This window comes from Fundulus heteroclitus, chromosome 21 (assembly GCF_011125445.2).
Source record: "Fundulus heteroclitus isolate FHET01 chromosome 21, MU-UCD_Fhet_4.1, whole genome shotgun sequence".
NCBI classification, from domain to species: domain Eukaryota; kingdom Metazoa; phylum Chordata; class Actinopteri; order Cyprinodontiformes; family Fundulidae; genus Fundulus; species Fundulus heteroclitus.
This window is the reverse complement of record NC_046381.1, coordinates 11,507,400-11,529,300: the sequence shown is the minus strand read 5'-3', so window position 1 is coordinate 11,529,300 and position 21,901 is coordinate 11,507,400. Positions and strand designations below refer to the sequence as shown.

The 21,901-nt window shown below is 38.9% G+C and overlaps 1 protein-coding gene across 1 annotated transcript; it reads left to right on the top strand.

Annotated features, from left to right (window-relative positions):
• Nucleotides 1-89: 89 nt before the first annotated feature.
• LOC105918137 lies at nt 90-18,624 on the top strand. The gene is made up of 12 exons (XM_021310919.2): nt 90-370; nt 451-595; nt 899-1,012; nt 1,100-1,244; nt 8,864-9,012; nt 9,121-9,254; nt 15,281-15,425; nt 15,500-15,613; nt 15,707-15,851; nt 16,847-16,995; nt 17,125-17,264; nt 17,357-18,624. Exons 1-12 carry the CDS (start codon nt 265-267, stop codon nt 17,509-17,511), a joined length of 1,641 nt encoding a protein of 546 aa, XP_021166594.2. The 5' UTR covers nt 90-264; the 3' UTR covers nt 17,512-18,624.
• The last annotated feature ends 3,277 nt before the right edge of the window (nt 18,625-21,901 follow it).

The window sequence follows — 21,901 nt, the reverse complement described above, 5'->3', positions numbered from 1 at the left end:
AACTAAATAACTGACTGTTTATGACAGGGGGGAGATAACAGATGCTATAAAAAAGACACGCTGTGACACCAGCCATGAAAGGTCTCGTCCTTCCCTGTTATTGAACTGGTGCAACTCCACTCCATTTGTTATCTGAGAGCCAGAGGACTGATGAATAGAGACGTACATCAGCGCAGATTCAATTAAACCTTTTTTTAATTATTTCTGATACTTTTTTCCGACCAAATTTTCCTCCTGTGGACTTTAATTCTCGTTTTTGTCACCATGGCAAACCACAACCCACCTCGAATTGTGCTCATGTTTGTCGGATTATTTATCCTTTCTGCTGCAATCACGCTAAACTTTCTTTCAGCCCTTGGGGATAAATCAGGTGAATATTTTATTTTTGCAAGGGTCATGTCATGGATTTAAAAATGTTGGTCTCGACTAAATATCAAACTGTCTATATAGGTGTCTTCAGGCAGCGAACGGAGGATGTCACGCGCAAGTACATGACAGCCATGACTCCTGCTCCGTGGACCTTTTTCGTGTGGGATTTTATCTATTTTTGGATTTTTGCCATGTTTGTGTACTTTTTGTCTGGACTCTGCAGAAGGTAAGCACATTTGGTCTCTTATTTTTAGGTTTTGTGAAACCAAAAGGCTCTGGAGCTACATCCCACTGGAGGAATGTGTCTCCGTTTAAAATATAAACAACTCTTCATCCCTTTCTTGTGTTGACACGTGTGGGAAATCACTCCTTTTTGTCTAGAGTCAGTTTATTCCTCCTATGTGCAGCCATTTTGTCTTTACACGCTCCAGGCTGGACAAACATTGTATGAAAAGATTATTTCCCACAGGCACAATCTGTTTGCCGAGGTGTACTTGGTATCTAACGATATTATCCCTGCCCCGTGCAGGAGTACTTACGAGTGGATGTACACCACGCCTGCAGTGCTGCCCTATGGTTTTCATGTCAGCATCATCATCAATCTTTCCTTGAACATTACCTGGCTCTTTCTGTATGACAGAGAGTAAGTACTTTGGTTCACACTGACCATGAGGTTCCTGCTGTCATTTCTCATGATTCACATGCGCATTGTGTTTCTCTCTGTGTCCAGGCTGCTGCTCCCGGTGCTCATAGCCTCAGCTCTAATGACGCTAACTGATTACATGATGCTATTTTTCTCCTGCCACGGGCTGAAGATTTATGGAGCCTGGCTGAGCAAATATCGTAACGCAGACCTCTGGATGTTCAGGATATTGGTAAAACTATAAATATGGGGCAACTCTCCTGGATGTTTTTTTTTTTTTTCTTTTCTAATTTTATGTGGTCTTTGCACCATACTTACAATGGCAGATGTGACTAGAAAAAGCTTGTAAAAAGCAGAGATAAATCCTAACATCCTGAAGCCTGCTTTGTAAAACAATAGTAAAAATAAATACCTGACAACAACAACAACAATAATAATAATATTAATAATAATATTAATAACAATAATAACAATAATAATAATAATAATAATAATAATAATAATAATAATAATAATAATAATAATAATTCAAGCTAGGGTCTCTGCAATTTTTCAGAAGTTTCCCCAAGTCCCTTTTTGAATAACTGCGCCTGCACAAGACCAACTTACAATTTGCATTTTCGATTGCAATGCAAATTGTAGTTGACAATAAAATTGATTGATTGATTGATTGATTGATTGATTGATTGATTGATTGATTGATTGATTGATTGATTGATTGATTGATTGATTGATTGATTGATTGATTGATACTTGCTCTTCCGCTCTTCAGGGGGATTGGGTTACAAAAATTAACCAAATCCAATCTGGTCTTATTTCTTTCTACTGAGGCCTTCCTCTTCTTCTCATGACAAACATGAACACGGTTTGCTTCTTGCGACTCTCAGCCGTGTTCAAACTATACGGTGAGAGCAGCTGAGCTAACCGCTAACCTAATCGCTAAGCTAACCGGATACTAGAAAAAAGTAGCCAGCAAGAGGAAACTATTTAGCTAACTCATAACCCTAGACATGAACTTAAACTGATGCATTTCTTAGGTGTTAGGTCAATTCTGAACAAGAGAAATTATCAGAACTGTCTCACCTGGGCTGAAGGGAAAAGAGACTGGACTGTCGCTCAGCGGTTCAAAGTCCTCTTTTCAGATAAAGTCATGATTTCACTCGGAAATTAATGAAGCTGCTGTAGATGGTTTCACTGTATTTGATTGGCCAGCAAATTCACCTGACTTAACCCCCCCCTCCCAATAGAAAACCTGTGGGGTTTCGTCAACAGGAGGATGAGAGACACCAGCCACAATGCAGGTGAGCTGAAGGCCGATCTGATGTCAACCTAGCTTTCTTAACACCTCAGGAGAGCCTCAAGCTGATCGTCTCCAGCCAAACTATGTTGATGTGATAGTTCATGCAAAAGGACCCCAACCAAGTCTATCTACTGTTGACTGCAACAACATGGTTTTCAGTAAGAGCTGCAATTTTCATGTCTGAAATAGCAATGCCAGAAATAGAAATGAGTGGAAAAACATCCTCCTATTGCTAAAAATTCATCCTTGCCTTTTATTCACTCTTCCTATTTGAATATTATCAACACGATATTGTTGTATTTCAGTGGGTGAATATACCTACTGACATGAACTACCTAATTAAAAATTTTCTAATTCAGATTGCACCGTAAGCACAGTTTCAACATTTTTAGGGGTTTATCATAAATATTTAATTTTATACTGAGCCCTGAAGAAACCCCAAAGTTAAGTCAGTCAGCAGCTTATCTGAAAACCAAGCAATCTGTCTTGTCTACAGAACTGAAACTTAAAAAAAAAAGATATCACACGTCTCTGCCTCTGACACATTTGTGTCCATGTATTATATTGAAATTCTGAGCCGGAGTCTCACCAAAACTTTCATTATTATTACATAATGACAGTAAAGACTCTTGATTCTTGATGATAATAGGCTTCATAATGGTGTTATTCAGCATACAATGCCCTCCTTTAAGAAGTAAACAATTAAAAATAAGGCATAAATTAAACTAAAAAAATTGGATAAAATATTTGTTTGTTGCCACGAACTTTGCAAATGGAAAATATATTTACTGTTTTTAATTATTCCAGGTTTATTTTGTGGGTACAGATGCCCTACATAGAAAAGATGAAAAAAAAAACACATTTTAAATGCACTGTATGTTGTTAGAATGCTAATTACAGTACCTTGTGAAGACACCATTATTAGAAAACTGCAGGAAAGAGACGCATTGTTTGGTTGTCTAGTCTTTAAAACAGGAACCTAAATGCCATCTAGGCTTTTACCTGTTTATGGGGGCATGAACAGGAAAAAGCCTATTCTGCGCAATTATCTTAAAATTTAACATGTGATATTTTCTAAATGCTTACAAGTTTTAAAAGGAACTGTGTGCTTTGATGAGACGGGAAAAGGCTTTTCAGCCAAAATCACTCCATGTGGGGCACGACTATCACGAAAAAGTGCCTGATGCTCACTGTTATGACTGTTTATTTTCGAAATGTCAAAGCCTGTAAGAGGACTTAGCATCATGAACTTTTAAATACCAGGACATTTCAAAACTGGTGGTCTTTGCCAGACTAAATATTTTTGTCCTTTATAAGGATAATGATCCAAAACATGTGGTCAAATCATCCCTGTCACAAAACTAAAATCTCATACGGGTGGATTGAGCTGAAGAAAACAGACTAAAAAGTAAAAAAAAAAAAATAATAATAATAATAAGCAGACAGACAGTGCTGAATGAACAATAATAAACCCCACATATGAAAAGCAAGTTGTTTAAAACGAGACATGTGTAGTGTTTTTTGTTAAATTGTGGTGTTTCTTTTTTTATGTTTATTTAAAAGGGACAGTGCATATTCATAAATATTTAAATGTAAATATACCAGAATTAGTCCGAAGGCTACTTTACACCTGTAGTCCCTGGCAAGTCAATAAGACAAAAACAAGAAAACACCAAACAATCAGACACCAGACAGAAGACATCAATCAATCAATCAATCAATCAATCAATCAATCAATCAATCAATCAATCAATCAATCAATCAATCAATCAATCAATCAATCAATCAATAACAAAACAATGGAATAAAAGACAGTGGAACATTAACAACACTGCACATGATAAGGATAATCTGAAATGGGTGATCACAGATCTGGTTCCATTTGAGCCATTTCTTACAATTGGTTTTAAATGAACTGAATGTAGTAGAGTGTCTTATAACAGCTGGAGTTCTGTTCCAAATTTCTGCACCCTTGACAGATAACACCTGTTGACTAAATGTTGTGCATCTGTGAGATATTACAGTCACCTCTAGTAGATGCTCTTGTTACCTGGTGCTGTATTTTAGCCCAATAAACTATTCCAGAGGTGGTGGAGCGAGTCCATTCAAAACCTTAATTATTGAACGGGCAATTTTAAATTAAATATAAGGTCTCTTCCTCCAAAGACTTTGTTAGTTAATGAATTGATTTCTGATAATCAGATTGATTTGTTTTGTCTCACAGAAACCTGGCTACAAGAGGACTACGTTAGTATAAATGAGTCAACCCCCTCCAGTTATTCAAATTTCCACATTCCCAGATCTGTGGGAAGAGGAGGAGGAGTGGCAACCATCTTTCAGTCTGATTTATTAATTAGTCCCAGGCCAACTAATAATTACAGTTCTTTTGAACATTTAACCCTCAGTTTCCCTCATCCAAACTGCAAAGCAATAACACCTCTTCTGTTTGTTGTTTTGTATCGTCCACCAGGCCCTTACACTCAGTTTTTGGATGAGTTGTCAGATTTCTTATCTGATTTGGTGTTAAATACTGATAAGGTTATTATAGTGGGTGATTTTAACATCCATGTTGACACTGAATGTGATAACCTTAGTGTAGCCTTTAAAACTATCCTAGATTCAATTGGTTTTGTTCAAAATGTGCATAAACCGACGCACTCTCGGCTCCATACTTTAGACCTTGTTCTGACATATGGCATTGATTGTGAAGAATTAACAGTATTCTCTCACAACCCTGTCCTGTCTGATCATTTTTTAATAACATTTGAGTTTAATCTAACTGAATTCTCCACCCCCAAAAGAGGGTTCCATTATAGTAGATTTTTATCGGATAATGCTGTATCAAAACTTAAAGAGTCTGTCCCCTTCTTAATATCCTCAGTATTGCAGAAATGCCCTGTAGATGGCAGCATTGCTGTTTCTTCCCATTCACAAATCGATACCTTTGCTAACAATGTGACTTCCTCATTGCGTTCTGCATTAGACAATGTAGCTCCCTTGAAAAAGAAGGTGATTATTCACAGGAAGCTGGCTCCTTGGTTTAATTCAGAGCTGCGTTCCTTGAAGCACAATGTTAGGAAATTGGAGAGAAAATGGCGCTCTACACACCAAGAGGAATCCTACTTAATCTGGAGGGACAGACTATTGTTGTATAACAAGACCCTCCGCAGAGTTAGAGTAGCATATTTTTCATCATTAATTGAAGAGAATAAAAATAATCCTAGATTTCTCTTTAGTACAGTTGCCAAACTTACCCAGAGCCACAGCTCTGTTGATCCATCCATTCCCTTAGCTCTTAGTAGTAATGATTTTATGGGATTCTTCATAAATAAAATTGATGCCATTAAAAATAAAATAATTGGCACCCTCCCAAACATGATTACCTCGTCCTCAGTAAGTGAGGCAGCATTGGAGGAATCTTTAGAATCTGCGCAGTGTTTGAACTGTTTAGAAGCAGTAGAGCTTTCTGAGCTATCTAAAATTTTAGCTTCATCTAAACCTTCTACCTGTATGTTAGACCCAATCCCAACCAAGTTGTTTAAGGACATATTCCCTTTGATCAGTGGCACTATTTTAGACATGATTAATCTATCCTTAGTAAATGGATATGTACCACAGGTTTTGAAAGTAGCTGTTATTAAACCTTTACTTAAGAAACCTTCTCTTGATCAAGATGAGTTAGTAAATTACAGACCTATATCTAATCTTCTTTTCTTATCTAAAATTCTTGAGAAAGTAGTTGCTAATCAACTTTGTGAACATTTACAAAGTAATGACCTACTTGAGGAGTTTCAGTCAGGCTTCAGAGCTCATCATAGCACTGAAACAGCTCTGGTGAAGGTCACTAATGATATTCTCATGGCCTCAGATAATGGACTTGTGTCTATACTTGTCCTGTTAGATCTCAGTGCTGCGTTTGATACAGTTGATCACAATATTCTCCTACAAAGACTTGAACATACTGTAGGGATTAAGGGGAAAGCATTAGGCTGGTTTAAATCTTATCTGTCAGACAGATTCCAATTTGTTCATGTTAATAATAAATCTTCCTCAAACTCTAGGGTCACCTGTGGAGTACCACAGGGTTCAGTCCTTGGACCAATTCTCTTTACTATATATATGCTTCCGATAGGCAAAATTATCAGACAGCATGGGATTAATTTCCACTGTTATGCTGATGATACTCAGCTATATTTATCCATAAATCCTGATGAATCCAATCAATTACTTCGACTGCAGTCATGTCTTGATGACATCAAAAGCTGGATGACTTTAAATTTCCTGCATCTAAATTCTGACAAGACCGAAGTTTTAATCTTTGGGCCAGAGTCCTCAAAAAATAAACTTCTTAACCAATCACTTAATCTGGGTGGCATTAACCTGGCCTCTGGTAATAAAGTAAAAAATCTTGGTGTTATTTTTGACCAAGACATGTCATTTAAATCACATATTAAACAGGTTTCCAGAGTTTCCTTTTTTCACCTCCGGAATATCGCCAAAATTAGAAACATTCTGTCCAGGAGTGATGCTGAAAAACTGGTCCATGCATTTGTTACTTCAAGGCTGGACTATTGTAATTCTTTACTATCAGGAAGTCCACAAAATGCAGTTCAAAGCCTTCAGCTGATCCAAAATGCTGCAGCAAGAGTTCTGATGAAAATCAACAAGAGGGATCATATTTCTCCAATTTTAGCTTCCCTTCATTGGCTTCCTGTTAAATCAAGAATAGAATTTAAAATTCTTCTTCTAACGTATAAAGCCCTTAATAATCAAGCTCCATCATATATCAGAGCTCTGATTACCCCGTATGTTCCTAACAGAGCACTTCGCTCTCAGACTGCAGGTCTGCTGGTGGTTCCTAGAGTCTCTAAAAGTAGAATGGGAGGCAGATCCTTTAGCTATCAGGCTCCTCTCCTGTGGAACCAACTCCCAGTTTTGGTCCGTGAGGCAGACACCCTGTCTACTTTTAAGACTAGGCTTAAAACTTTTCTTTTTGACAAAAATTATAACTAGTGACTCATGTTACTCTCAGCTACCTTTATAGTTTTACTGCTATAGGCTTAGGTTACTGGAGTATATCAGGATCTAATTTTCTCACTATATTGAGTTCTACTGTTCTTCAATTATGCATTATGTGTTGTCATTTCTGCTTTAACTTTCTGTTCTCTCTCTTTTCTCTTCATAGTAGGTACACCTGGTCTGGCGTTCTGTTAACTGTGACATCATCCAGAGAAGACGGCTCACCTGCTACTACCATCTAATGTAGAACAGATTACTAGATCAATGTGTGCTTCTGTGCTTTTTTGTTTCTCTTGTTGTGTCTCTGTTCTGTCTTCTGTAACCCCAGTCGGTCGAGGCAGATGACCGTTCATACTGAGCCCGGTTCTGCCGGAGGTTTTTTTTCCCGTTAATGGGTGGTTTTTCTTCCCACTGTCGCTTCATGCTTGCTCAGTATGAGGGATTGCAGCAAAGCCATGGACAATGCAGACGACTCTTCCTGTGGCTCTACGGTTCCCCAGGAGTGAATGCTGCTTGTCGGGACTTTGATGCAATCAACTGGTTTCCTTATATAGGAAATTTTTGACCAATCTGTATAATCTGACCCAATCTGTATAATATGATTGAACTTGACTTTGTAAAGTGCCTTGAGATGACATGTTTCATGATTTGGCGCTATATAAATAAAATTGAATTGAATTGAATTGAATTGAATTGAATTGAAATTTTCTGAACTAAGAATACAGTATTTTTGGAGAATGAGACAATGATGAAAGGCCAGAGGTTTTCTATCGAATACTTTTAAAGCCTTTTTAGATAGTGATTCTATTGTCAGGTTTGTCAATGACCAGTTAGTGATCCAGTACTCAGTATGTGAAAAACAAAATCATGCAATGCAGAAACGTATTAGCGGCATTTTCTGCTTCGATCCGCTAAATTGCTGGCATTTATGAGATGAGCTTCAAAATGCAGTAAGCTTCAATAGAACAGGAAGCATGCTCCAAGACTGCACTTTTACGCGGAAAGTTGCCAAAAAGTTGTCAAACAAAGGGCAGCTCATGGAGTTCTTGAGCATTTGCCACACTCCTATAGCTCCCAAGAATCCCAGGACGGTGGCGAGTAACTGTCCTAAGACAGCAAAAAACACATAACTTAGTCTTTATGTGCAGCATGTGTAAATAGCAAAATAATGCTATTAGGTACATGATATGAGGCCACATATGCTGTCAGTCCTTATAGGACTATTTTGTCTTCTTTGATTTTGTATCCGTCAGAGTGTGTTAAACATGTCAGGATTTCCATTTGGCATTTAATTAAAAACGCAATTTACATCTTTTATTGAATTTCTTTGAACAGCAGATCATATATTGTTAATTTTACTAGCTAGGCTACAGCTTCATATGTTCTACCTGAGGCCACAAAACCATAAGCAACATAGAATTACATAGAATTAAAGCAACAAAAACAAGTCCCATCTCTACAACCTTCTCCAACTGGTCCTAGTTCAGTCTTAACCACACAGTCAAGCTCTCTCTCTCATTGTGTCGAAACAGGTGCAAAATGGAGTGGCAGTGTACGCCACTTGGGGGACACTCTCCACTTTGCTGAACCTGACAATCTACTTGCAGCATCAGACGGGAACATCTCGATGTCACTGCGCGATTTTGTCACTGCTGCTGCTCCTGATGGAGCTGTTAGTGTGGTGAGTCTCCCTCCCCGCTGTTTTATGTCGTGTAACTGCTGCTGTTGCTTGTCACCAGACAGGAGCTGAGGGAGAAACAAGCCTTTTCGTGTCTACCGCTGCTCTCAGGTTCCTGTTGGAGAACTCCTACTTTGACGAGCAGGTACGCTACACCATGACCATCTATCCCGTGGTTATGCTGTGGCTGACTGGCATCCTGGACAACGACGCGTCTCCTGGGTGTCACTTGTACATCTTTGAAGGTAATGTTTCAAGCTTGGACCTGTATTTACAGAAATTTGACGGATAAAACCTCATTACTTCATTCGGCATGTACATACACCCAATCACACTGGCAAAATAAGCGCAAAACATGACCCTAAGTGCCTTGCCCATGTGGCAAGAGGAGCTGAAATCAAACCTGCTACTTTGGGATTGTTAAACATCCACTCCTTCCACTGGGCCACCGTCGTCTCTGTAGTAGCTGAAAAACTACAGAGCTCCAAATCAATCCTAAATGTCAATAAACCTCAAACCTGAAAGGAGAAATGTGCTTTTGGCTTTCTCATAGGAAAACCTATCAGTGCATAATTATTGGGAAAGCATCAGTGTGCAGAATTATTATGGAACTAAATGAAAAATGTTCAAAACTCACTTATTTACTTTTGTGTCTTAAAGTGGAAACCGAGCACCGAAAATTAACAACTAATTATTTCTGACATTAAAATAAATAAATTATCAATATACCCAGCCTTCTTTTTGACAACAATCACACACCTTCAGTTCATGGAGTTTTGTTTTTTTAACTCTGATCAGTTGATGATCAACTTTTTGTGTGGCAGCAACCACAGCCTCCCACGGACTGTTCCCTTTAACCATAAGTCTGCGCCTACAAGCTCTAAATGGCGATTAGAACATATGAATAAGGGAGAAATGTCTTTACTCTTTCATCTTTGAGACATTTGCAGGCTATCCATGCAGGGGAGTACTCCAGTGCTCATAATGGAGCATTGTTCTGCAATACAATTGTGGTGTTCTACAAAGTGTCTTCTACAGCAGGTTTGGGGGTTAATTTTAAGTTTACCTTCAACCTGCAAAGGTCCAACTAGTTCAACTTCAATCATACCAGTGCCCCTCCTCCACCTTGAGCTGAAGGTTGTCTGTTACTGATCCAGTTACGGGGCCCTGCATCTGGTCTGTCAAGAGTCACTTTCAACGTGTGAGCCCATTGAACCTGTAAAGTAGCAGTAAGGAACTTTTGTACAAATCCATTTTTTTAACATATTTGTTAAAACTATCACTATGTCTTGACAGTAACATATGAGACAGATAATAAGTGGAGAAAAAAAATCAGGCTCCCCTGGTTCCTCCTCCCATTTGCAGAAATCCACCGCTCCTGGTCAGAAACAAACAACCACAGCCTGAGGATTGCCTGGCTCTGATTGGTTGTTAACAGTGTAAATTACTCTGGTGTACACCCCCTCCCCCGCACAGCACTACCATCATTCAAGCTCCAGGTTGTAGGTGTGATACAGCTGTGTGGAGAAACAACCCGTTTTGCCGGAAAACTGCCAGTTTCTGGAGTGGCACCTGCTCAGAAAACAAAGACAGGTAAACATCGGAGCAGCAAGGCAGGATCTGCTGTGGAGGGTGGGCTGCAACGCAACGGGTTGGTCTTACGTATGTGCTGCCCCCGGTGTTGTTCTGCAGCTGTTCTGCTGTGTACAGACCAAATGTCCTTTGATCATCATAAAGGCGTCCAATGCCTCAACTTGGACACTTGTGCACATAAAAGTCTGAAGCGCTGTCTAGAACCTAAACACTCTAACGTGCGTCAGGTGAAGTGTGTCCCGTTGGGAGGAGCTACCCTGTTCTTGTTCTCTGCCGGACTTTTTGTAAAATTGCAGATGAAATCGAGAGTGGTGTGGCTTTATTTTATGAATAATATAATATAATCTGCACCGTGTCTGAATTTACCAGACAATTCAGAGGCGTTTTGAGTTTGGTGAGTTTCACCACTTAACATATTATATCTACTTTTTTTTATACTAACGGAACCCCATAGAATGGGCACTGGAGAAGTCGCTTTCAGAATAGCTGAAGAGTATATGTCCATCTGTCTCAGGTAGTGGGCATCTTGATGTTAGCATTTATCAGTAATCCGAATGAAGTGAAAAAAAATCCTGTTGGAAAACGGCACATTATGTCACAAAGTTCAGATTTTCCAACTCAACGCGCATCAAACCAAATTTGCAGCACGGAATGCACTGAAAGCCTCAAAATGTGTAGCACAAAACTTCTCGATGCGCGTCCACCATAGACTTTTCGTGTAAACCCGCTGAAATGCTCCTGACGTTCTAAAGGTGTTTGGTCTGAACGGTACATAAGGGATTACTGACTAAAGTGGAGAGGAAGTTTGCCTTGCAGAATTGAAATTCATGGCTTTATGAGGAAGTTTTTTGCCTTTTTGGCGAGAATAAGGACTCTAAAGCATAAAACTGCAGACCTTTTCATAGGCTGGATATTGTATATTCACAATGCGCTTATTGGCTGAATGTTCTTTGGGTCGGATCCAGAAAGCTACAGCAGTCTGCAGCAGAGCGGGCAGATGATCACTGCCTCCTCCCTCCTCCCGCTCACAATCAGGGGCTGTGAAATTCTTTTTAAACCAAACACTTGTTAGAGACAAAACTTAACAGCTTTCAATGTATGTTCAAGAGTGCTGCATCCCTTTGAAAGATTTATCGCAATTTCTGACTTTTATCGCCAATACTGCCATACCTAACTAACTATTATGTACACCATGATCCCCTGGACCAAAGCCTCTCTCATTATACACATCAAGTTGTGTTGCTTTAATGCATTGAGCATTCAATTTTGCAATGCTTTGAGTTGGAAATATGCATAGAAATGATGAAATGGTAAAAATACTAACCTTCCTAATAATCGTGCACACATTGTGTACGGTGCATACTTGAACACTTTGATCTCTTCTTCCACCTGCAGCTTTTATCTTGGCGATTTCCTGCATCCTGTTTGTGGTTCGCATCATCCTGGTGATATGGAGGCATCACAAGCAGCCGCTGTACCCGGACAGTGAAGTCAGTCTGTCTCCGGTGGAAATATCGTTGACACAATCAAATCTGTTTCTATGAATAGTTTCCTGTGATGCTGGTAAAACATTACATGTACATAGCAAGTAGGATTTTTTTTCCATCATGAGCTCTGAGAATGTTACTTGACTTTCTTAGGAAAACGGGAGACATAATGTATACCTCTTGGAAAGAAAATGTACAGTGTTTAAAAAAAATGACAATAGCAATGTTTTGAATAAACTGGAAGGACTTGTGGTGATAAATTACAATACATTGATGAGTGGACACCAAGAATCCTTTTTGGCAACACTTGTGGAAAACTACAGTGTTAGAAACCTGCAAGAAAAGCTCGGCCTCCCATTTTACTGGTTGTTTGTGACTCATGCGTACCAAAGATTTTCTATCTTATCATAACAAGCATCAGTGTGTGGAGTTTGCTAAATAATACAGGGAATAGAAAAAGGAACCACATAGTGTTGTCAAAGGAGACCAAGGCTGGGATTTGCAACATGTGGAAAAGCCCATCATATGTACATCAGTGAGGCTGTTCCAATTACAAAGGTCCTGGGAACTTTGTCAGAGTGTGCGGCAACCTGGACTCCTGGGAGATTTTAAAGGAAAGTCTGATGAGATCTGCCTGAAAACTAAAAAAAAAACGTGTCCTCATTGGATCTTCAAGCTGGATGATGATCCAAAACATTACGCCAAATCTTTGTAGAAATTGTTCACCAGAGGAACAATCTCCTGATTTCCAAGCCCAAATTCCAATAAATGCCTGTTAGATGCCTGTTAGATGAAGTGTTAAAACCTGCTGTATATACAAATGAATTAAGGAAGCCAAGTTATTTACACCAAAAAAGTAACTAATGTTACAATTTCATGTGAAACATGTCTTAAAAACCAAATAGACTACACTTATATAATAACTTTCTAGTCAATCCAACTAGTGAAACTGCTTTGAAACTACAAGTCACTTTCACCCATTTACAAACACATTCATACACAAAAAAAGGGTCAATAAGCAACCTGGTTTCATTTTGCTGCCATAGGACACTATGAATTGAGGAATGGAGTGAGCTAGAAGCAGCTCAGTATGATCAGTTGGCAAAACAATCACAGGAAACATGAATGCAGTGTAAAGACACGTCACTATACTTTGAATTGTCTTCTTACTGAAAAGTGCTTTATAAATAAACTTGACTTGCCTATAAACGTGTGAAATGTATATTATTCATCTTAACATTACCTCAAGTTTTTTTTCAGACAATCTGCCTGGTAACATTAAATATATATTATAGTAAGTGTTTCATAAGAAACATGATTGTTTTCTATACGACTATAAATGGAAGAAATTAGTTTTAGTCTGCGCACTGGGCTCACTCCCCTTCAGCTCAACTATAATTTTATAAATGTCTTTCTGTTGATCCAACCTGAACACATTCAGAAAGTTAACACCTGCAGGTAAAATACTAACCTGAGTCCTGCTGTGAATAATCATATATATATATATATATATATATATATATATATATATATATATATATATATATATATATATATATATATATATGATGTGGCATATTAAAATTAGCAATATTACCTAATTTTGAATTTGAAAGAAAATAAATTTTTTTTATCTAATTGTATACATTTTCAAGGACTAAGGGTTTAAAATCTCACCACAGAGAACCATAAAAGGTAATATAATATTTTTTTTAATGTTGTTGTCATCTATGTTCATTTAAGTTTCATGAGGAATGTTTTCACGCATGGGATGAAAATATAGAAAAATCCTTTTTTTTCCCATTTAGCCCACAGGTGGCCAGTACACAGGTGCAGATCATTGAAGTGGCCGAGGAGAATCTCTATAACTATCCAATAAATTAGAATATGGGTTCCAATGAGGATCATTTGTTAGATTAAAAGTACATTTTGAAAATAACAACCTTTGAGCAAGTATTAAATATACTTTTTATTAAGTCCATATATCTGTATTGAAAATGTATTTTTGTATCAGTTTGGTATAATATCTTAATCCTAAATCTCATGTATTCATTTTATGTAAGCAACAAAATCCTCTTTATTAACAGTAATACGGGCTTTAAAACCTCGGTCTGAGTACTTAATCTATTTAATGTGTTTACCTTGGTTAATTGAGTTACTGAAACATACTTTTTGATAATATTCTAATTTACTGAATATGACTGTATATGGTTCTGTAATGATACTACTAAAATCAACTAACAGAGGTAATACTGGGCATATATCCATGTGGGTTCAGAACGTCGGTAAACATAATGTGACATGTAGGGTTAAAGTCCAGAACTTAGTGCTTCACTGAGAGCAATTCAAGGTCTATGAGGTCACATAAGGTATAGGGTGTGTCTTTATATATTTTACTGAGCAAAAAGCGGCAATTGGTGGGTTTAACAAAATTAAACTTTATTCATGGTAGGGGGTTATATTTGAGTTAAAAGAGTAGCCAGTCTTTAGGGGTGCAAATGCTTGGGAGATAAGATAAGATAAGATATGAAATCCCTTTATTGTCCCACAACGGGCAAATTTGGGTGTGACAGTAGCAAAGACTCAGAAAGAGTTACCCAAATTTAATATTAAAGAACAAAGAACAAGCTAATCTAAAGTTAATTCTAAAAGTACGACAGTTATAAAAGGTAAAAAATAAATACCATCACACTCAATAGCTGACCTGTTGTGACACGGTGTACAGGCGTAATCAAAACGATCATAAAATTTCTCGGGACAAGCCAAGATCCAAAGTCCCACGAGCAAGATAATAGTACTTAGCCTGAGTCCTCCAGACGTCCCAGCTGTAGTCAGTCCGCACAGCACGACTTCCACCATGTTTCTCCTGATGGAAAACACCAGTGTCCATTTAGCGATACACGCTGGCAGCATCGTTCTTGCGATCATCACTCAGATAATCGCAGAAGTCTTTTTCTATCTGGCAAAGGAAGACCACGTGCCCAATGGTGAGTGAATACGCCTTGTGTGCAGATTTAAGTCACGGAATAGCAAAAAAGCAGCAGGATTCAAAGCTGGCTAAGATCGTAAGATACAACAAAAAGAATTATCCGGCATCTTCTCAAAAGACTTTCACCTTGTAAACATTTTTATTTACTTTTTTTGCAAGATGTTGAATACATCATAGATCAGATTTTCTTTTGGGTCCTCAGCTGTTTTTCAGACTTCCTCCTGGAATGTGTCCCAGACCTTCTCCCTAGAGGTGACCATGGACTCGTGGTCTGAGTACTACTGCATCTTCATTGACCTGTGGTCTAAAATGTGGCTGCTTTGTGCTGCCATGAGCCTCTTTATAAGGTACATCAGCAGTGCAAGAAAGAAGTGTGGTTATGCCAGAGTTTCTGATTTGAACGTTGCTTTGCTTTCTATAGAAACGTACTTGGTCCCGAGTCATGCAACCCTGAGATCCACCCCCCCAGGTTCTTTCTGATATGGACTGTCAATAATTTCATACGAGTGTACAGCCTGGCTCTGTGGGAGAAACAGTAAGTTGGCTCCAACAGTGCACGTCATGTAGCTTGGATTGAAAAATGAAGTTGTTAAAGCAAGTAAATTAAAGCTCCTTCTGTTTTCTACAGCTACATACTGCCAGCAGTGTTGCTCAGGTGTATTATACCACTCCACAGCTTCTTCATGCTTTTCATTTCCTACTCCAACCTCAATAAGCATGAAGCCTGGCTTGCCATCAACAACCCGAGTCTGATCCCATGGACACGTTATCTGGTGATAAGACTGTGATGAAACATAGATTTGGGAGTTGCAGTGCCTTGCAATAGTCTCTATAGCCTTTGAACTTGTTCCACATTTTGTCTCAGACAAACGTAAAATGTATTTTATTAGAATTTTAAATGATAGAGCAACACAAGGTAGTGCATACTTGTGAAAGGAAAAGCATAAATGGCTTTCAAATTTCTTTTAAAATTTTTATTAGTTTTATTTTGACAAGCGTGGCATAAATCTCGGGGCCCCTGATTCATACCGTAGAACCACCTCTGACTCTCTGGGTTATGGCTGGCCTTTCTAACAAACACATATGTGTTTTCTCTGATCCAGACCAGGGTGTCCAAAGTGCTGCCCGTGGACCCTTAGCAGTCCTTAAAATGTTTGTGCATTTGACTGTGGTGCATGAATGGTGCAAATATGACCCTCACAAAAACAAAACATCCAGTGATCTTTACTGAAAACCAGGGTTGGATGTAACTTACTCTGCCTTATTTAAATACAGCAAAAGTTTTCAAAAGACTGGTGACACATGTTTTGTTCTTGTTGCTGACAATAGACCAAAAGTTTACCTAGAGAGTAAAAAAGATAATTATCAACCCAAAAAAAATATTGTGTGATTAACAAAGATGTTTTGGCCTGCGTCTACTTTCTTTTGGGTGATTTTAGCTGTATGATTAGTGTTGCTGTCCTGCTGGAAGGTGAACTTCCTCCTCAGTTCGATCATCTTTGTGGCTTCTAGGTTTTTTCCTAATCTGGCCTGTATCTAGTTCAATTTATCTTCCAATCAACTCTGAACAGCGTACCTGTCTTTAGTGAAGAACACCAATTATGCACCAAGTTGTGTTGGTCTATCACAGTAAAAATCTGGTTGAAATGTACAAAAAGTTTTATGTTTGTATCGTAAAAAGTAAACACAAAAGTATGAGGTATGGAAGGTTTCGTGAGGTACTTACGCAGGGGGGGAAATGATCATTGTTAAATTCCTTTTTTTATAGACCCAGAATGGATTAGCAGTGTTTTCCTGGTGGTCCCTCCTGCATTCTGTGGTGGGTCTGGGCATACTGCTGAAATATTATGCCGGCGTGCAGGACCCAGTGGCAAGTGGCATTGTCCTTTGCATCCTCTCCTTGTGCATTATGACATGGTAAGGGCAGAATTTCAGAATATACAATTTATCGGGTTTAATTCTGGATGTTGCTTGTGAAAGCAGAATTGAATAAAAAAAAAAAAAGAAAAAGTAGGGACTAATAACGTTTGTTTGCTAAACTTACAGGTTCATTCTGCAGTACTTCTTTTTGACCAAGTACATGCGCCACACATTCAGCATTTACACCATTCTCATCCTGGGACTGGCTGCAATGTTCACCAGCAGCTACCGTGTCCAGAATTTCTCCGTAAACACTGCCGTCTGCGGTAAGATGAGAATGAAGCACGTCGTGAATGATCCTGGCAGACTATCTACACTCTATCGTGGGATTCCACACTGAACATCTTTCCCCCTTCAGGAGTCCTTATGCTTCTGATCACCGTCATGAGCTTCATCCATCTGATCTCTGCCTGCATGGAGAAGTCCCGCACTCCAGCTGCTGCACTGAGATCTGAAGGCTGTGAGACCGTGTACCAACCCGAAGGGAACATCAAACACAAACTGCAGAACTGAGTTCAACCAGGCAGGGAGCACAATTTGATCAGAAGATTTATGTAAAGTAAACACGGGTCATTTATTACACTGTGCTTCTGAACCAACCCTGCTTACTGGCCTCGTCCGCTGAAATTTTAAAACCGTGTGCTATGAATCAGCCACCAGAAGGTGGCGGCAAAAGCTCAGATTCACATTGGGAGTTTCAAACCGGTGCTGCACCAGGAGATGGCATAACGGTGCACGCTTTATCATTTGATGCACACGAGGTAAAACTGAATTCTTTTAATGAAAAGTGACCGTGTACAGATATTAATGTCATTAACCTTCATGGCACACTGTATTTTGGGACACTTTTAATTCAAAGTTTAAATTATTCTGCATTCAAAGCTCTCAAAAGAAGCTGGGCAAAGATCAGAACACAATAGGGCGTGTGTGTGTGTGTTTACATAACTATAGAATCCTCTGAATAAATTAGAGAACATCTGTATTCTTCATCTCCCTCTCTGCTCCTCTCCGGGGTCTGTGACGCCGTACCAGACGTAATAATCACACTCAAGTTTGAGAGAGGCCTCTTCCGCGACGCTGCTTAAAGAATGGAATATCAAACATGCCCTTTGCCTTCAGGGAAGAGCAGCTCAACCTTTGATGAGGAGCTTTAATAAAGCGATAAATGAAAGCAGAGGGGACACAGACAAGATAGATACAATGCACATGACCGTGGCAGTGGCATTTGTTCAACAAATAAAGATGTGTTATGCAAAATGGTTACTGGTTTGAAAGGTGAGACTGTAAAGTGCAACCATTTTCTGCCTGATCTGCTTGTTATGGGTGTTTTTCTTATTCCTTGCTGCTGGCGCGGTGGTTGTGTGGGTACTTGAACACAGACATTAACTTGTAAAGCCCGCCTCTGTGGTGGGTGGATGGCTTTGACCCCGCATCAAAAGCTCAAACTGGCAATTTGCTCGACTGTGATATTTGGGGGTTTTATCTCTGATTTTATAACGCAGAAAGGATTCGGTTTCAGGGACGTTTAAAAAGACTACATTGGCATCCGAACTGCAAAATCTAGAGATCCTGCTGACGTGCAACACACCCGTGCTGTTGTCTGCAGTAATGATGTTGTGGCTCACTCTGGGATTCTTCAAATGAAGTTTAAATCAAACCTTAAACTAACAAAAAGGAATCCGTTGTATTTGATTCATCGCTAAACTACCTGTAGAGTTTTTTTTAGCAGCTTATTTCATATTTACTCTCCATAAAGTGAATAATTTACTACTCATGCTGTGCAGGGAACTCAGATCATACCTTTCCCCTACTTTAGCTACTTTTCCTCCATGTAAATCCAGTGGTTCCTTAAAGATGTTTCAAAAGAATGAATACATGTTTAAAACACAGGCGGTAAAAACAAGTCCATTTAGGAGTTTGTAATTATCTATGCTGAGAGTTTGTTAACAATTTTGGTCTCTCTCTTGTTTAAAGAGTTGAAGAATTTGCTGTGTTTCAGAATATGAAAAATAAAACGGCCCAAAGTTTTTGCAAGAAACCTTGACCAGCCAGATTAAACACAGGACTAACCACCCTCTTGGGAGTAGATGAATGTTTTTTTTATTTTTTATTATTACTTATCTCCCTCGAGAACTAGGTGTTATGTATTTTGGGTTCTCTAATCGGGAGGAGATGGTGGAGGTTTGGACCAGTTCAAAGGCTGAAGTAAAAGGGGAGAAAATACTTATTTTTAAGTTGTCTAGTTGAGAAATCTGTTATCAATACTTAATGTTTTGTCTTTTCAACAAAGAAGAAATCTGTTCCCACAGGAGAAGAAAAAGGGAGGATCGTTTGGCTTTACCCAGTAACAAAACAATCTGGCATCTTTCCAAGGCAGGAGGACTCCACAATGCGCTGAACTGTGAAAACAGGGTGACCATGTGTGAATATGGCGAGTGGAGTGGGTTTGGCTGGAGGGTTCAAGGACCTGGAAAGTACAGGTTTGATGTGAGAAAAGAGGGGATGGGATGCAGATAAAGATAGGATGGAAGTTTGAGGTGGACAGAGGATGGGCTAATAACAGATTTGATCTTGTAATGACTTGGGAATCTGGGAGCGAGATTTTAAAAGAAAGTCTCTGCAATGTAGTCAAATGTCTTGTCCAGGAGAATAGATGGGTGCTAGGATCCGTTTTCTCCCCCAACTCTTTTATGGCTTTATGGCTTTTGGGCTTGGATTTGTTTCCAGGTTCTATGACATCAGAGAAGGGGAGTTCTGACACAAAGTCTGTCTGAGTCTGGAAATGATGATGGAAGAGGAGGATGGCTGGTACCTGATGATGCTTTGAATGGGGACAAATCTCAGGCTGCTGAGACACGAGAGCTGTGATCATACTCGATCCAGGTAAGATGTTGGGTCCAGAAGGTAAGGGGTTATTGACACATAAACAAGGGAATGTGTTTGTCGGTTTCAGCAGCAGAGGGAAAGCTGGAGAGGACGATGACATGGCAAGTATTTTAAAAACAGCTGATGAGGATGAAAACATCAGTTTTGTTCTTGGTGGCTGGAAGACTGGTAGCAAAACAAATAGCAATACGGGACCAAGGGTGGCTAGGAACAGGAAGAGAAATCTTATTTCTGGCACAGATGGGACTTGCTGAAACTTAAACTAGGACATCTTTATTAAGAAAAGCCCATTGGAAATAAGGGTCAGAGCAAAGGATTTAAGATGACAAGAGAAGTGAGAAGAATGTGCCCAATGAACTACTTGAGAAAGCACACATGACAGAATGTAGAGACGGCCAGGAGGAAACCCTCCAGGATGATGTTCCTTTCTTGGACACATTGGATGTGACCCTCCAGATCGAAACGAAAGAGCTCAAAGATTAAAGGATCAAGGGAAGACAGATGTTCGTCAGGCGCTTCCTTAGAGGAAATTTTGTTGAAAGAGAACATAAGGTTTAATGTTTCTGGATCCTGGAGGATAGACAATAGAAAAAAATTAATGAGAAAGGAACAGTTACGTCTGGATGGACATGAATTTAATCACTTAGCTTACTGGAAATATGAGAAGTTCATGTGGTCTGTCTAGAAGATGATTGGTTGCTCTGTGCCCTCCGGCCGCTGTCTTCATTTTTCCAACACCAGCTGAGTAAGAAGGAGTCCTCCATCTCCAATATTGTAGTTTCACTCTAGGTGCGTGAGTTGTTAATTAAAAAAAAAGCACTCAAGAATGGAGCTTACATTCTGAAGATGATATCTGGGAGAGTCCTGCCCAAACTCTGGTGTCTGAAGCTTCTACCTCTATAATGAACCATGCAGATGTTCTCAGGGTGAGTGGAGATGGGAGCAGTGGAAAAATCTTTTCTTTAGTTTAGAGAAAGCATTTTCTTCTTCTCATAACTAGAGAAATAGTTTCTTTGTGGATGTGAGTGATGTTAGGTGTGGGGCTACTAGGCTGAAATATCTGATGAACTACCTATAGAGGTTTAGAAAACCTAAAAAGCACTGGAGCTGTTTTTTATCGTTGCGGGATTTGGCGATTCCTGGACTGCTTGTATCTTAACGGTGTCAGTCTTGACCTGTCCCTGCTCAAAAATGAATCCTAGGTAGTTAATGAACTTGACATTAAACTAACACTTTTGTGCCCCTATAAAAAGACAGCCCTCCTGGAGCCTCTGAAGAACTTGTTGCACAAAAGTTTGATATTCCTCCAGGTTTTTCGAAAAGATCAATATGTCACTGAGGTCCATGAAAACCAAGAGCTTGATGAAAACTCTTAAAACTTCAGTGACCAGGTTTTGGAATATGGCATATGCATTAATCAGACCTGAGAGCACTACCAAAGACTGATGGTTGACCGTGCATGTTTTAAAGGTGGCCTTCCACTCCCCCGCCCTATGTTGATAGGACAATGAACTTCTTGGAGGGTCTCCTGTGGTAGGGATAATATAATCACAGTGAGACTTTTTACCTGGATAATTAAAGGTGCAATAAAAAGAATCATGAAGCACATAATGTTTATTGTCACCATGTGTTACCATGTTGAACGTTTCTTGGAGACAGACCATGGTTGAGGATGCATACAGATAACATAACATGGACAAACAACATAATTCCACACACACATACATATATATATATATATATATATATATATATATATATATATATATATATATATACATATACATATATATATATATATATATATATATATATATATATATATATATATATATATATATATATATATATATGAACCGACTGAACATCTGAACATACTGCTGGGTGTTTTTCTTTTGTTTGTTTTTTGGCAACAGAAATGTTTTCTCTGAATGTGTGAAAGCTATTTGCACAGGAAATACTCAGTCTAACAAAATTTAAAGGTGAGGAGAAACTAACGTGTGAATTCTGGTGTCTT

What these genes read in the sequence shown, in the direction of transcription:
- LOC105918137 (XM_021310919.2), top strand. Translation starts at nt 265, where the DNA reads ATGGCAAACCACAACCCACCTCGAATTGTGCTCATGTTTGTCGGATTA. An exon ending in CTGGCTCTGTGGGAGAAACA is followed by an intron (nt 15,614 to 15,706) that starts GTAAGTTGGCTC and finishes TGTTTTCTACAG; the next exon opens with CTACATACTGCCAGCAGTGT. An exon ending in TCCCATGGACACGTTATCTG is followed by an intron (nt 15,852 to 16,846) that starts GTGATAAGACTG and finishes CTTTTTTTATAG; the next exon opens with ACCCAGAATGGATTAGCAGT.